The sequence below is a fragment of the Hylobates moloch genome, unplaced genomic scaffold (assembly GCF_009828535.3).
Source record: "Hylobates moloch isolate HMO894 unplaced genomic scaffold, HMol_V3 SCAFFOLD_20, whole genome shotgun sequence".
NCBI classification, from domain to species: Eukaryota; Metazoa; Chordata; class Mammalia; order Primates; family Hylobatidae; genus Hylobates; species Hylobates moloch.
In genome coordinates, this window is record NW_026652295.1 from 25,784,192 (window position 1) to 25,797,475 (window position 13,284).

Sequence of the window (13,284 nt, forward strand, 5' to 3'; positions counted from 1 at the left end):
TAAATTTTTTCATAACAATGAGAGGTAGGTTTAGTATAAATTAAGGAATTGTAGGCCTCATGATGAGTTGCTTCAAGAGAAATAATTGTCAGGGAGGCAACTTTGGGGCCCTGTAAACAGAATTACACTTTATGAGCTGGCGCATTCACAGCCTACCGTTAAGACTGGCCTTTAATGGAGTTGTGCCAACAGACACAGCACCTAAGGTGGACGGACGCTCCAATAACGAAGACAGCTATAGCCAGAGGCTACTGCTACCTTGGCCTCTGGGCTTTCATTTTTCAACCCACAGAAATAATAATAGAATAACAATTTATCCTCCGCTGAGTTCCTACTATGTGCTAAGCACTTTACCTGCTTAATCTCATTTAATCCTCCCAGCACCTCTTCAAGAAAGGTATGATCAATATTATTACCATTTTAGAGATCAGAGAACTGAGGCTTGGAAAGAGGAAATAACTGGCTGATGCCATCACATCTCATTTGTGTGTTTCCTTGCCTCTCTTCCTTGTTTCTCTTTTCTGCCTTTCATTTGGTCCAGCTCATCAATGCATATCTTGATTTCTGAGCTGAAGACCACAAATTCAGTTTTCCATCTCTCTGAGAAACTTTTCATCTCCCTTTTTTTTTTCTCAAAGTGAATATACCAGGCCACCTGGAGGCAGGCTTTCCTGAGAGCACCTCCTCCTTCCTTTTCCTGCTGGCTTTTAACTTTTGCCCCGGGGGCCACAGCCAGCTTTCTCACTTGGTAGCAGTGGCCTCTTGTGCCTTTTTCTCCAAGATCACCCAGGTCAGTATGTGTGGTTACTCTCAGCTCCCTGAGGGAGTGAGCAGCCAGGAGGGCACAGCATACTTCTCTCCCTCCAGCTCCTTTCTCCTTGGTCCTAGGCCCTCTACTCTTCAAGCCCTTTTGTTGGCTTCAACTCCGGCTTCTTGCTCCATCTCTTCCCATCTTTTCTCTCTTCTCCTCCAATTCATTTCCTTGGACTCCATTTCTGCCTTTATATCCTTATCTTTATTATCATTGCCAAAAGCAAATACCAAATTCTTGTATTTGAAAAAAGGCTTTGGCTGGGCACGGTGGCTTACGCCTGTAATCCCAGCACTTTAGGAGGCCAAGGGGGTGGATCACGAGGCCAGGAATTCGAGGCCAGCCTGGCCAACGTGGTGAAATTCCGTCTCTACTAAAAATACAAAAAATAGCCGGGTATGGTGGTGCGCGCCTGTAGTCCCAGCTACTCCGGAGGCTGAGGCAGAAGAATCGCTTAAACCCAGGAGGCTGAGGTTGCAATCAGCCGAGATCATGCCACTGCACTCCAAGCTGGTCAACAGAGCAAGACTCCGTCTCAAAAATAAATAAATAAATAAATAAATAAATAAATAAATAAATAAATAAATAAGAGACCTTTTTTTTTAGTGCAGTGATTCCAAGATTTGTTCATCGATATGCAACCAACTAATGGGTGTTATATCTCACAGTTCCCTTCTCCTAAGTTTTAGAGTTAGAGTAGTGGGTGGGAAGGTGATAACCACAGTGTAAACTAAAAATCCATACTGGGGATAGAGGCTGAGAGGAGGTTTCAGGGGCAAATGACCAGAACACTTGCTGCTGGAAAGAACTGTGGAGAGGACTTTGGAAAGCGGAGGGTTGACAGAGCCAGTAGTTGTCTCCTGTCCATTCGTCTACTAGGCTGAAGCTCCTGAGGGACTCACATCAGTTATCTTGCTGCTCCAGAAGGGTGGGAGATGGCAGTTTTCGCAAGCTCCGGTCTCCCCAGATGTCTGCTCACCCTCATTCTCCTCCAGCTGCCTAAACTGGATTCAGGTAGGTCTCTCTCTCTCTCTGGCCTGCATAGTTGAAATATCTCAATAAATGTAAAATAAACAATCCCACTTGGCTCTCCCTGGAGACCTCCACTGGATCCAGACAAACAGCTGTCAAAGGAGTAAGAGAGCGCGGGGCACTGCGCTTTGGCGAGAATCTGGTCGGTGTCTGTCCGCAGTTCCCATCTCCACATCCCGTCTGATCCCGCTCGTTTTTCGGCAGCTCCCTTTGACGTGATTGGACCCCCGGAGCCCATCCTGGCCGTTGTGGGTGAGGACGCCGAGCTGCCCTGTCGCCTGTCCCCGAACGCGAGCGCCGAGCACCTGGAGCTGCGCTGGTTCCGAAAGAAGGTTTCGCCGGCCGTGCTGGTGCACAGGGACGGGCGCGAGCAGGAAGCCGAGCAGATGCCCGAGTACCGCGGGCGGGCGACGCTGGTCCAGGACGGCATCGCCAAGGGGCGCGTGGCCTTGAGGATCCGTGGCGTCAGAATCTCTGACGACGGGGAGTACACGTGCTTTATCAGGGAGGATGGAAGCTACGAAGAAGCCCTGGTGCATCTGAAGGTGGCTGGTGAGTAGACGGGTTTTGACTTTCTCCGACGACTCCCTTGCTGTATACACTTTCGTATGGATCAGTTATTTTGGAAACCATCAGATTCATTCTCAAAATCTCTTTTAGGTTGATGTCGCCGGGGAGGGACGACTATCTGGGCGGGAGGTGAGGGGGCTAAAAGAATTTACCAAGACAGTTGTAAAGAAAGGCAGATTTACTTTTAAAAGTATGAAAATACTTTGCGAGGAGGCAAAAGGCAAGATCAGCAAAAGAGAAGCTGACTGCCAGGAAACAAAGGCTTGCTGGAGAATTTCTAAAATAGTTTTTATGCTGTCTGTTGAAGAGGGCTTTGTGCAGTATCTATAAGGCAAAGGTTGCAGTGAGCTAACTTGCAGGTGTTTGGTGATAGTTGGACACAGGAAGGACGACTGTAAGTTATTTGCACAAGAGGGCTGTGTACTGGACCATGAAGAAAGGCAGACTTGTAGCTTATCTGCCTTATCTCTTTGCTTTCCCCTGATTAGGACTCCACAGCTAGAAGGTACTGAAGGTCCTACAGTAGGAAATCAGTGAGAAAGGATTTTGAGTTAAACATGGAGAGAACAGTGCAATGTCTTTATTGTAGAACTTTATTTCAATTATCTCCAGCCCTTTTTCAATAATAGGGTAAGAATTTCTTCATGAAATAATTAAATACATGTAAGAGTTATATAACATTCTTTTATACAAGTACACCATAATTTACTTCATCAAGTCCCTGAATTGTACATTTAAATTTTATTTCTCACCATTACACATCTTATGGCTGTGGTGAGCATACCACACACTTTAAGGCTGGCTTATGGATTAGTCTCTAAAGACTGACATCCTAAGATTAGAGAGCATGGCCGTTTGTCACATTCCTGATTCATATAGAAAAGATTCTGTTCTTGTTCCCTTTTTTGCTTCAAGCCAGAATTCAAAGGGAAACAATAAAGAAAATAATAAGCTTTGAGGAGGAAAGTACGCATTGAGGTCTGACTTTCTCAATTCCTAGTGAATGACATCAAGCAAATCTCTTTCTGATTTTTACTGTAAAACTGAGGATGTTTTTATCTAAGATTATTTTTCAAGAATAAAATAGTCTGGGACCAGTGGCCAACTCCTATAATCTCAGCGCTTTGGGAAGCAGAGGCAGGAGGATCTCTTGAGCCAAGAAGTTCAAGGTTACAGTGAGCTGATGGTTGCCACTGCACTCCAGCCTGGACATTAGAGTGTGCTGTCAAAAAAAAAAAAAAAAAAAAAGGTAGGATGTGGTGTCTCATGCCTGTAATCCCAGCATTTTGGGAGGCCAAGGCGGGTGGATCACTTTCGATCAGGATATTCAAGACCAGCCTGGCCAACATGGCAAAACCCCATGTCTACTAAAAATACATAAAGAAATTAGCTGGGTCATACCTGCAATCCCAGCTACTCAAGGAAAATCGCTTGAACCTGGGAGGCAGAGGTTGCAGTGAGCTGAGATTGCACCACTGCACTCCAGCCTGGGCAACAGAGTGAGACTCGTCTCAAAAAAAAAAAAAAGAATAAAATAAAATTAGACAATATATGAGAAATGACTTTGCCAATCTAAAAACATTATAGATTTATTAGATACTGTACTGTGCCTTAAACTGATCTAAAACATATAATATACAAATATATTGCCTTTCACATATATATCATATATGCATATATTATTTATATCTATATGCGTATATTATATATATCCATATACATAGATATATATTCAAGTAAACATAAAGTTTGAAAAATACTTGGGTGAAACATGGGTCCATGCTTCACAACAGAGTCCCCCAATTGCAGAATCATGTATAATTAAAATTTTGACATTTTGTTTTTAGGGAAGAAGTATCTTAAAGGTTGATTATAAAAACCTAGAGATTTGATGGCATAAAATGTGTTACCTTTTATGAGTGGCAGACACCATTGAGAATCTGCTGCAAGTGGCAGCTCCTTCCATGAAAAGAATATACATTCTTGTATATACACATTCTTGGAATGTGGATTTTAACCAGTGGTTGTGGAAATGTGTTTAAGAGCTCTTTTATGCAGCTCAGTGTTTTTCTGTACCATGTGGAATTAGAGAAAAAAAATAGGCTGAACACACCAGAAAAGCAGCTTTATGTTTATATAAAACAGGCCACAATTATGTGAGGGAATAAAAAGTTGAGACCATTTAAGAAAATTTCTGAATCAACATCATAGATAAAGAAAGCTTAAATTGTCAACTATAATCTCAAGCCAAATAATCGCCAATCCTCTACTCAAGGATATTCCTCTGTTCATCCTTAAATACCCAGTCCTACTTCTCCTCCCCACCAAAGCCTTCTCATAATGCTCTCAACCACAGAGCTATTGGCCAGCTCTGAGGCTCTCAGCCTAGACCACTAACCCACCTCTGAGTTATTGGTCTTAGTGTTCCTGCTGCATGGACAAGCACCCCCAAGTCTGCCCACCAAACTGCTGCAAACATTTCAAAGGCTTGATCCCAATAAGGCATCCCTTTCTGGTAAGGTATATGAAATTCCTTTTATTGGTACTTCAATTTCCTTTAAAAAAAAAAAAAAAACTTTTTTAGAAACAGCATTTCACTCTGTCACCCAGGCTGGAGTGCAGTGGTGCCATCACAGCTTACTGCAGCCTTGAACTCCTGAACTCAAGCAATCCTCCAACCTCAGCCTCCCAAGTAGCTAGGAATACAGGCAAGAACCACCATGCCCAAAGAGATGGGGTCTCATTGTGTTGCCAGGCTGGTCTTGATCTCCTGGACTCAAGTAATGCTGCCTCAGTGCTGACATTACAGACATAAACCACTGTGCCTGGCCCTCAGTTTCCTTGTGTATTGAAATATGGAGATGAGTTCTTCCCACTACTAGTCCACTTGTGCCTTTCTGTCTCTCTCTTTCTCAAAATATGTAACTCTATGGTTATAAGGCTCCCAAAAGGGGTCCACTAAAACATTAAGTCTAGATTCTCTCTCCATAGCTCTAGGCTCTGACCCTTACATCAGTATGCAAGTTCAAGAGAATGGAGAAATCCGGCTGGAGTGCACCTCAGTGGGATGGTACCCAGAGCCCCAGGTGCAGTGGAGGTCTTCCAAGGGAGAGAAGTTTCCATCTACATCAGAGTCCAGGAATCCTGATGAAGAAGGTTTGTTCACTGTGGCTGCTTCAGTGACCATCAGAGACACTTCTGCGAAAAATGTGTCCTGCTACATCCAGAATCTCCTTCTTGGCCAGGAGAAGGAAGTAGAAATATCCATACCAGGTTAGTGGAACCAATGCTGCTGGATTCCTATGTTGACACAGCTTCAGAGCCACACCACCTGGGACACCTGCCCAGATGTGACGTCATGGCAGAGTTGTCTACTTTCCCCACCTAAGCTCTTGTCCAGTGACTTAAGGGAACCCCACCAACTTTATTAGAAGAGTTAAGATACTGAAGACATAAACCTACCTTGATCTCAAATAAATCTGAGATTATTTATCTATTTATTTTTTGAGACATTGTCTCGTTCTGTTGCCCAGACTGGAGTGCAGCAACAGAATGATCTCAGCTCACTGCAAGCTCTGCTTCCCAGGTTCAAGCGATTCTCCTGCCTCAACCTCCAAAATAGCTGGGACGACAAGTGCACACCACCGTGCCCAACTAATTTTGTGTATTTTTAGCAAAGGCAGGGTTTCACCATGTTCCCCAGGCTGGTCTTGAACTTCTGGCCTCAAGCAGTCCACCTGCTTCAGCCTCCCAAAGTGTTGGGATTATAGGTGGGAGCCATCACACCCAGTGAAATTCCAGATTTTCCATTTTAGGAGATCTAAGTGAGATAGAGAAGCTTTGTCCCTGGAGGCCTTCCTGAACCAGAGCCTTCTCTCTTCAAGTAAACAAAAAGACTAAGTTGGCCGGGTGCGGTGGCTCACGCCTGTAATCCCAGCACTTTGGGAGGCCAAGACAGGCAGATCACAAGGTCAGGAGATCAAGACCAAACTGGCTAACATGGTGAAACCCCGCCTCTACTAAAAATACAAAAAATTAGCCAGGCATGGTGGTGGGTGCCTGTAGTCCCAGCTACTTGGGAGGCTGAGGCAGGAGAATGGCGTGAACCCGGGAGGTGGAGCTTGCAGTGAGCCGAGATCACGCCACTGCACTCCAGCCTGGGTGACAGTGAGACTCCATCTCAAAAAAAAAAAAAAAAGACTTAAAGCTATTTTTCTACTTTTGCCATTTCCACCCATACTCACTTCTCCCTCCCATCCCATGCTAGGGCTCTGTCTAGGTTTCCAGGGTCCTCAGGGAAGCAAATCCTCTCATTATTCCCCAGATACTGTCTCTGGTTCTGGCAGAAACTTTTCCGTATTCTTTGGTCAATGAGTCCCATTCTGTTACATACAGAGGAACATTTCCCCTTCCTTATTTACCTCCTTCATCCTCTTGGCTCCCATTCCACACTGATAGTTAAGGAAGAATTTCCATAATGACATGAATTGGTCCATTATATTTATTATTTCACAGGTCCTGTCCCAAAATTACTCTTCATTTCTCTCTTTCTCTGCTGACTCCTGCTTCAAGTCAATTTTTTTCTGAAAAGTTTAGAGTGGCATTGGAGTGACTATTTTTTTGCTATATGAGGGACGAGAGTGGTCCAGGCCATCACCTCTTCTACCCTCTTTGGAATCTGGAGAAAAGCTGGACTTGCTCAGAATTTCTCAACTAATGTCCTTCTTGGGGATTTTGTTTTAGCTTCCTCCCTCCCAAGGCTGACTCCCTGGATAGTGGCTGTGGCTGTCATCCTGATGGCTCTAGGATTTCTCACCATTGGGTCTATATTTTTCACTTGGAGACTATACAACGAAAGATCCAGAGAGAGGAGGAATGAATTCAGCTCTAAAGGTAAACCATAGAATCCAAAAGGGCTACGTGTCAGGAGTGCTTCAGAGGCAGGCTAGATCCAAGTCCTTTAGAATGACTTCTTTTAGGATGACAGGAAGATATTTGAGGCTGGGCATGGTGGCTCACGCCTGTAATCCCAGCAGTTTGGGAGGCCGAGGTAGGTGGATCACCTGAGGTCAGGAGTTTGAGATCAACCTGGCCAACATGGCAAAACTCCATCTTGACTAAAAATACAAAAATTAGCCAGGCTTGGTGGTGGGTGCCTGTAATCCCAGCTACTCGGGAGGCTGAGGCAGGAGAATTGCTTGAACCTAGGAGGCGGAGTTTGCAGTAAGCCGAGATCGTGCCATTGCACTCTAGCCTGAGCGACAGAGTGAGACTACGTCTCAAAAAAAGAAGAAGATACTTGATTCTAGAATTCTGAAAATTGGAAGAAATCATAAGACTCCTGAAGTCACAGATGCCAATATGAAGAAGCACAGAGGATTGGGGCATAGGCAGAGTCTAATCAAGATATCAGGGCTGATGTTTACTCACTACCCACCCTCAGACCCTACTCCCACTTTTAACTCAATTACTCAGTACCAATCTTATTATTAAAGATCTGAGGCCGGGCGCAGTGGCTCATGCCTGTAATCTTAGCACTTTGGGAGGCCGAGGTGGGTGGAATACATGAGGTCAGGAGTTCAAGACCAGGCTGGACAACATGGTGAAACCCCATCTCTACTAAAAATACAAAATTTAGCCAGGGTCGTGGCCCACACCTGTAGTCTCATCTACTCGGGAGGCTGAGGTGGGAGAATTGCTTGAACCTGGGAGGTGGAGGTTACAGTGAGCTGAGATTGCACCACTGCACTCCAGACTGGGAGACAGAATGAGGTTCTATATAAAAAAAAAAAAAATCTGATCCCAAGCCAGTTCCAATATGTAGGAACTTCCTGCATCTTTCTTCGAAAACAAAGCAAAACAAAATCTTTGTTCTTGATTTATTGGCAATGCTTCAATATTCAAGTAGTCATGAATTAAACAGTTCCTCCTTTGTGTGTTTCCCACATGAGTTTTGTCCCCTCCTTTACGTCCACTATAGAAAGCCATTGAGGTATTTTTGTTTGTTTTCCAGAGAGACTCCTGGAAGAACTCAGTAAGTTCTGTCTTCTTGTTATTTCACCCACAGAGTTTTCTCTCTCTTATTATATAACCTGTCAATGACTATCTTTCTCTTTTGTTGCAGAATGGAAAAAGGCTACATTGCATGCAGGTCAGTGGCTCTGAACTTCTCTAGGGCTCTGAGGCTCTATACCCTAGGAATTCAAAGTGCTATGATACTTGGAAATGAAAACACTAACACTTTAGTGATGAGGACAGGAAGGGAAACGGTGATGACAGATGGCCTCAACAGTTTCTGTGAGGCACATAGAGAACCCTCGGAAGATGGCACTTCCGGCAGAGTCCCATTAGGCCCTAGGCACAGTCAGCTCTTACATCACCCTCTGGCTGCTGGTAAGGGGGGATCCTGTGGTGAATGGAGACGCCTGAGCAGGCCAAACATCCCCCCACCTCCAGGAGACCTGTCAACTCCTACAACAGTGTTCTGTTTCTTAGGAGAAGGAAAGACAGTCCTGCAACCTGTAATATTCACTGATGTCAGACCTGCTGTTTCTTTCTCTCCAGTTGATGTGACTCTGGACCCAGACACAGCTCATCCCCACCTCTTTCTTTATGAGGATTCAAAATCTGTTCGACTGGAAGACTCACGTCAGAAACTGCCTGAGAAACCAGAGAGATTTGACTCCTGGCCCTGTGTGTTGGGCCATGAGACCTTCACCTCAGGAAGGCATTACTGGGAGGTAGAGGTGGGAGACAGGACTGACTGGGCAATCGGCGTGTGTAGGGAGAATGTGATGAAGAAAGGATTTGACCCCATGACTCCTGAGAATGGGTTCTGGGCTGTAGAGTTGTATGGAAATGGGTACTGGGCCCTCACTCCTCTCCGGACCCCTCTCCCATTGGCAGGGCCCCCACACCGGGTTGGGATTTTCCTAGACTATGAATCAGGAGACATCTCCTTCTACAACATGAATGATGGATCTAATATCTATACTTTCTCCAATGTCTCTTTCTCTGGCCCCCTCCGGCCCTTCTTTTGCCTATGGTCCAGCGGTAAAAAGCCCCTGACCATCTGCCCAATTGCTGAGGGGCCTGAGGGGGTCACAGTCATTGCTAATGCCCAGGACCTTTCTAAGGAGATCCCATTGTCCCCCATGGGGGAGGACTCTGCCCCTAGGGATGCAGACACTCTCCATTCTAAGCTAATCCCTACCCAACCCAGCCAAGGGGCACCTTAAGGTGCTCATCTGTTTCCTTTCCTCTAACCCCTCTCCTCCATAGCCTTCTGAGGCTTCACCTGCCAGCTTTACCCAGCCTGTTTCTTCCTGTTGGGTGGCAATTAATTAATCCTGTGAAGGTTGCATTGCTGCTGCTAGAGAGAGTGGGGATTGCACCTTCCAAATCTGTTTCTGTACCAATATTTGGAGGATGGAGGGGTGACTCAAACTGCTTCTAGTGTTCTAATCCCTTAAGACTAGAACCTATAGGAAACTACTTGGAGCAAACTCAAAGGACAGATTAGGGATCGAGATTGGGTCAGGTTAGCATGGGGTTGTGGTTGAAATATCTTGGTATCCAGGATAAGGGTATGTGGAAAAACAGGCTTTAGGCACGTGGAAAATTCAAAATGTGCTGTGAAAGGACAATCTCAGGCTGAAATCCCATAAAGGAACTTGGAGGGAACATTATGATGGAGGGAAGTGAGGTGAATCCAGGCACATGATGGACACCTGGCTCATCCACAGAGTTTTCACAGCCTATATCTCAAATTTTCTAAGCCATGTCCTATAGGACAGAGGAGACTGGCCCCACTTCTATGGGTGCTGAGCTGTGGAAAAGGGGGAGCAGAGAGGAACTGAGATGAGCAGGGATGAAGGGTCGGCAGAAAGTGTGATAGAGGAGAGAATTTTTGACAAAACTCAAAAGTTGTTTGCACAGCTGTCTTTTGTACCCTGTTGCTTTCTCTGCGCCCTCCTGTTTCTCCCTTGCCTGGAAGTCATTCCACCCTTAATTTGTTGACTCCACAAGTTTCCAGTTGTCCTCTTCTTTTTGTTATAGCATCTCTCCATTTCAAAGACATTCCTAGAAATCATCCTTCAGTGATATCACCACTTGATCAGTCACCATCTCAACCTTGTGTCACCTCAGCCCTCATCTCAATGCCCAAACCCCTTACACACACCTTCAGTTAGCTTCAACTGCCTCCATTTCCACACTGTGCACCTTTCACTCTTTCCCTACCCAGCTTTCCTGCATGCTGCCTCTCCTCGGAGTCCCCTGAATGCTGCATCATTGTGTTCAGTGCAGCTGGACTGTTGCACCTGTGTATTTGCCCCTGAGCACTTTCCTTTACACATGTGGCTTCTCTTGCCAATGGACTCCAGGCTTACATCTTCCGTTTCCATCGTATTCTCCAGTTTCCAGGATAGACGTTGCTCATCGTCTTTACCTAATAAATAAGTTTGTCTGATTGCTGAAAGCAGCCTCTTAACCTTTCTTTTTTTTTAATCAACTGAAACAAAATAAAACATAGGGAAAGAAACCTGCATGGGAATGCAGCTGTCTAAAGCTTTGCCATTGTATGTGGTCTAAGACCCATCCCTAGGCCTGATGGCAGTGGGCTAACCAGGGCAGGTGCACATGGGGTCTGATGCCTCATGAGGGAACAACTACTTACCAAGGGTCTTCAAGCAGGAATACAGAATCTCAACTCAGGAACAATTCTTTGTTAGTCCATTCTCACATTTCTGTAAAGAAATACCTGAGACTGGGTAATTTATAAAGATAAGAAGTCTAGGCTGGGCACAGTGGCTCATGCCTGTAATCCTAGCACTTTGGGAGGCCGAGGCGGGTGGATCACGAGGTCAGGAGTTTGAGACCAGCCTGACAAACATGGTGAAACCCCATCTCTACTAAAAATACCAAAAAAATTAGCCGGGCTTGGTGGCACAGGCCTGTAGTCCCAGCTACTTGGGAGGCTGAGGCAGGAGAATTGGTTGAACCTTGGAGGCAGAGGTTGCAGTAAGCCAAGATCATGCCACTCACTTCACTCCAGCCTAGGTGACAGAGAGAGACTCTGTCTCCAAAAAAAAATAGCACTGAGGGGATGGTGCTAAACCACTCATGAGAAACCACCCCCATGATCTAATTACCTCCCAACAGGCTGCACCTCCAACATTAGGGATTACAATTGAACATGGGATTTGGGTGGGGACACAGATCCAAACTATATCAAATAATATCCAAAGATCACCCACCCCATTTTTTTTCTTTTAATTACAAGTTCTTACCATTAAAGATTTCCCAAATATTTCCTCCTCTTGGAAAAGTACTGTTAATTTAAAGAGGTGGCTTCACTTACCTATACCATTGACCAGGTTACCTTTACAGTAGTAGAAATGGAGTCACCACCCAAACAGGGGCAGAGGGTAGGTAGCCATTGGCACTCTGGCCTTTTGGAGAGCTGAACACATGGAGGATCCTGGAGGGCAGTGTGTGCACAGAGAAAGCTTCGGAGCTGCATGCCCCTTCCCACACACCTTGCCCTGTACATATTTTCCATCTGGCTGTTCATCTGTATACTTTGTAATATCCTTTATAATAAATCAGTAAACATGTATTTGCAGGATAGTTTGGATAAAATCAAGAGTAAAGTCTATTGAAGGAAGGAGGAGGCTTAGTAGCATCAGTCCCTAGATTTAAAAGAGATGTTTGAACGAAACTGGGATTCCAAGAAGAAGAAAGAGACTAAAAAAGGAGCTAAAAGAAATTGCTCAATCTATTTATAATACATTATGATGTATTATGAAAGTAAATACCACTATAATACTTTCAGAATACATTATAATCCTTCCTGCACTTACTTGCTTAAATCCAGCATCTATTTCTGCAATATTAAAATCCTCCAAAGCATTCTATTTGTTTTAGGGGCAAGTAGGCAGTGGAGAAGCTGTGAGCCTGCATTGCATTCTAGTGTGGGCCACAGAGAAGAGGACTCTCAAGTTGAAGAATGGATGGTATCAGCCAGAAAGAGGAAAATGGGCTTGTTTCTGGAGCTGAGGGGAGAGAAAAGGGGGTCAAATGGGAATTCGCTTGGGGTTATGCATTACATTCAAGTGTGTATTTAGATACAAGCCTTTACCTCAACACCTTCCTTACCCCCATTCTGAATAGATCTCATGCCAAAATAAAAATAAAACCAATTCATAATCATTCTATTAAAAATAATAAATATTTAAGAACCTCAGGCAGTTACTTTACTGATTTAATGTGTAATGTATATCTTAAAATGTATCTCTAAATCTCACCCAGAATAGATGGACTGCCACAGAAATCCCCCTCTGAGAGTAGGGAAAAAGAACAGTCACAGATTATAATCAGCTCTATACCTCCTCTTTCCTTTTTCCCCATGACCTTCCAGGAAAATGGTCACTGGGCGCAATACTGAGCTTGTGGTAGATTCTTAGGAGATACCATGTCCTTCCTTTTTCCCTCCAGCTCCAGCCAGACACACCCCTTAGAAAGAATTTATGTGGGCCAGGCGCAGTGGCTCACACCTGTAATCCCAGCACTTTGGGGAGGCCAAGATGGGCGGATCGCTTGAGGCCAGGAGTTCTGAGACCAGCCTGGTCAACATGGAAAAACCCTGTCTATACTAAAAATATAAAAAATAGCCAGGCGTGGTGGCACACGCCTGTAGTCCCATCCATTCGGGAGGCTGAGGTTGGGGGATGGCTTGAGCCTGGGAGGCAGAGGTCGCAGTAAACCAACATCATGCCACTGCACTCCAGCCTGGGCGACAGAGCCAGACACTGCCTCAAAAGTAAATAAATAAATAAATAAATAAATAAATAAATAAATAAATAAATAAA

At 44.8% G+C, this 13,284-nt stretch overlaps 1 protein-coding gene across 1 annotated transcript; it reads left to right on the forward strand.

Annotated features, from left to right (window-relative positions):
• Positions 1-734: 734 nt before the first annotated feature.
• On the forward strand, positions 735-10,892 carry BTN1A1 (butyrophilin subfamily 1 member A1). The gene is made up of 8 exons (XM_032140609.1): positions 735-790; positions 1,691-1,825; positions 2,048-2,395; positions 5,405-5,686; positions 7,157-7,306; positions 8,427-8,447; positions 8,538-8,564; positions 8,978-10,892. Exons 2-8 carry the CDS (start codon positions 1,747-1,749, stop codon positions 9,649-9,651), a joined length of 1,581 nt encoding a protein of 526 aa, XP_031996500.1. The 5' UTR covers positions 735-790; positions 1,691-1,746; the 3' UTR covers positions 9,652-10,892.
• The last annotated feature ends 2,392 nt before the right edge of the window (positions 10,893-13,284 follow it).

Coding starts and splice junctions, on each gene's coding strand:
- BTN1A1 (XM_032140609.1), top strand. CDS start 1,747: ATGGCAGTTTTCGCAAGCTCCGGTCTCCCCAGATGTCTGCTCACCCTC. Junction 2,396..5,404: donor GGTGCATCTGAAGGTGGCTG/GTGAGTAGACGG, acceptor CTCTCTCCATAG/CTCTAGGCTCTGACCCTTAC. Junction 7,307..8,426: donor GAATGAATTCAGCTCTAAAG/GTAAACCATAGA, acceptor TTTGTTTTCCAG/AGAGACTCCTGGAAGAACTC.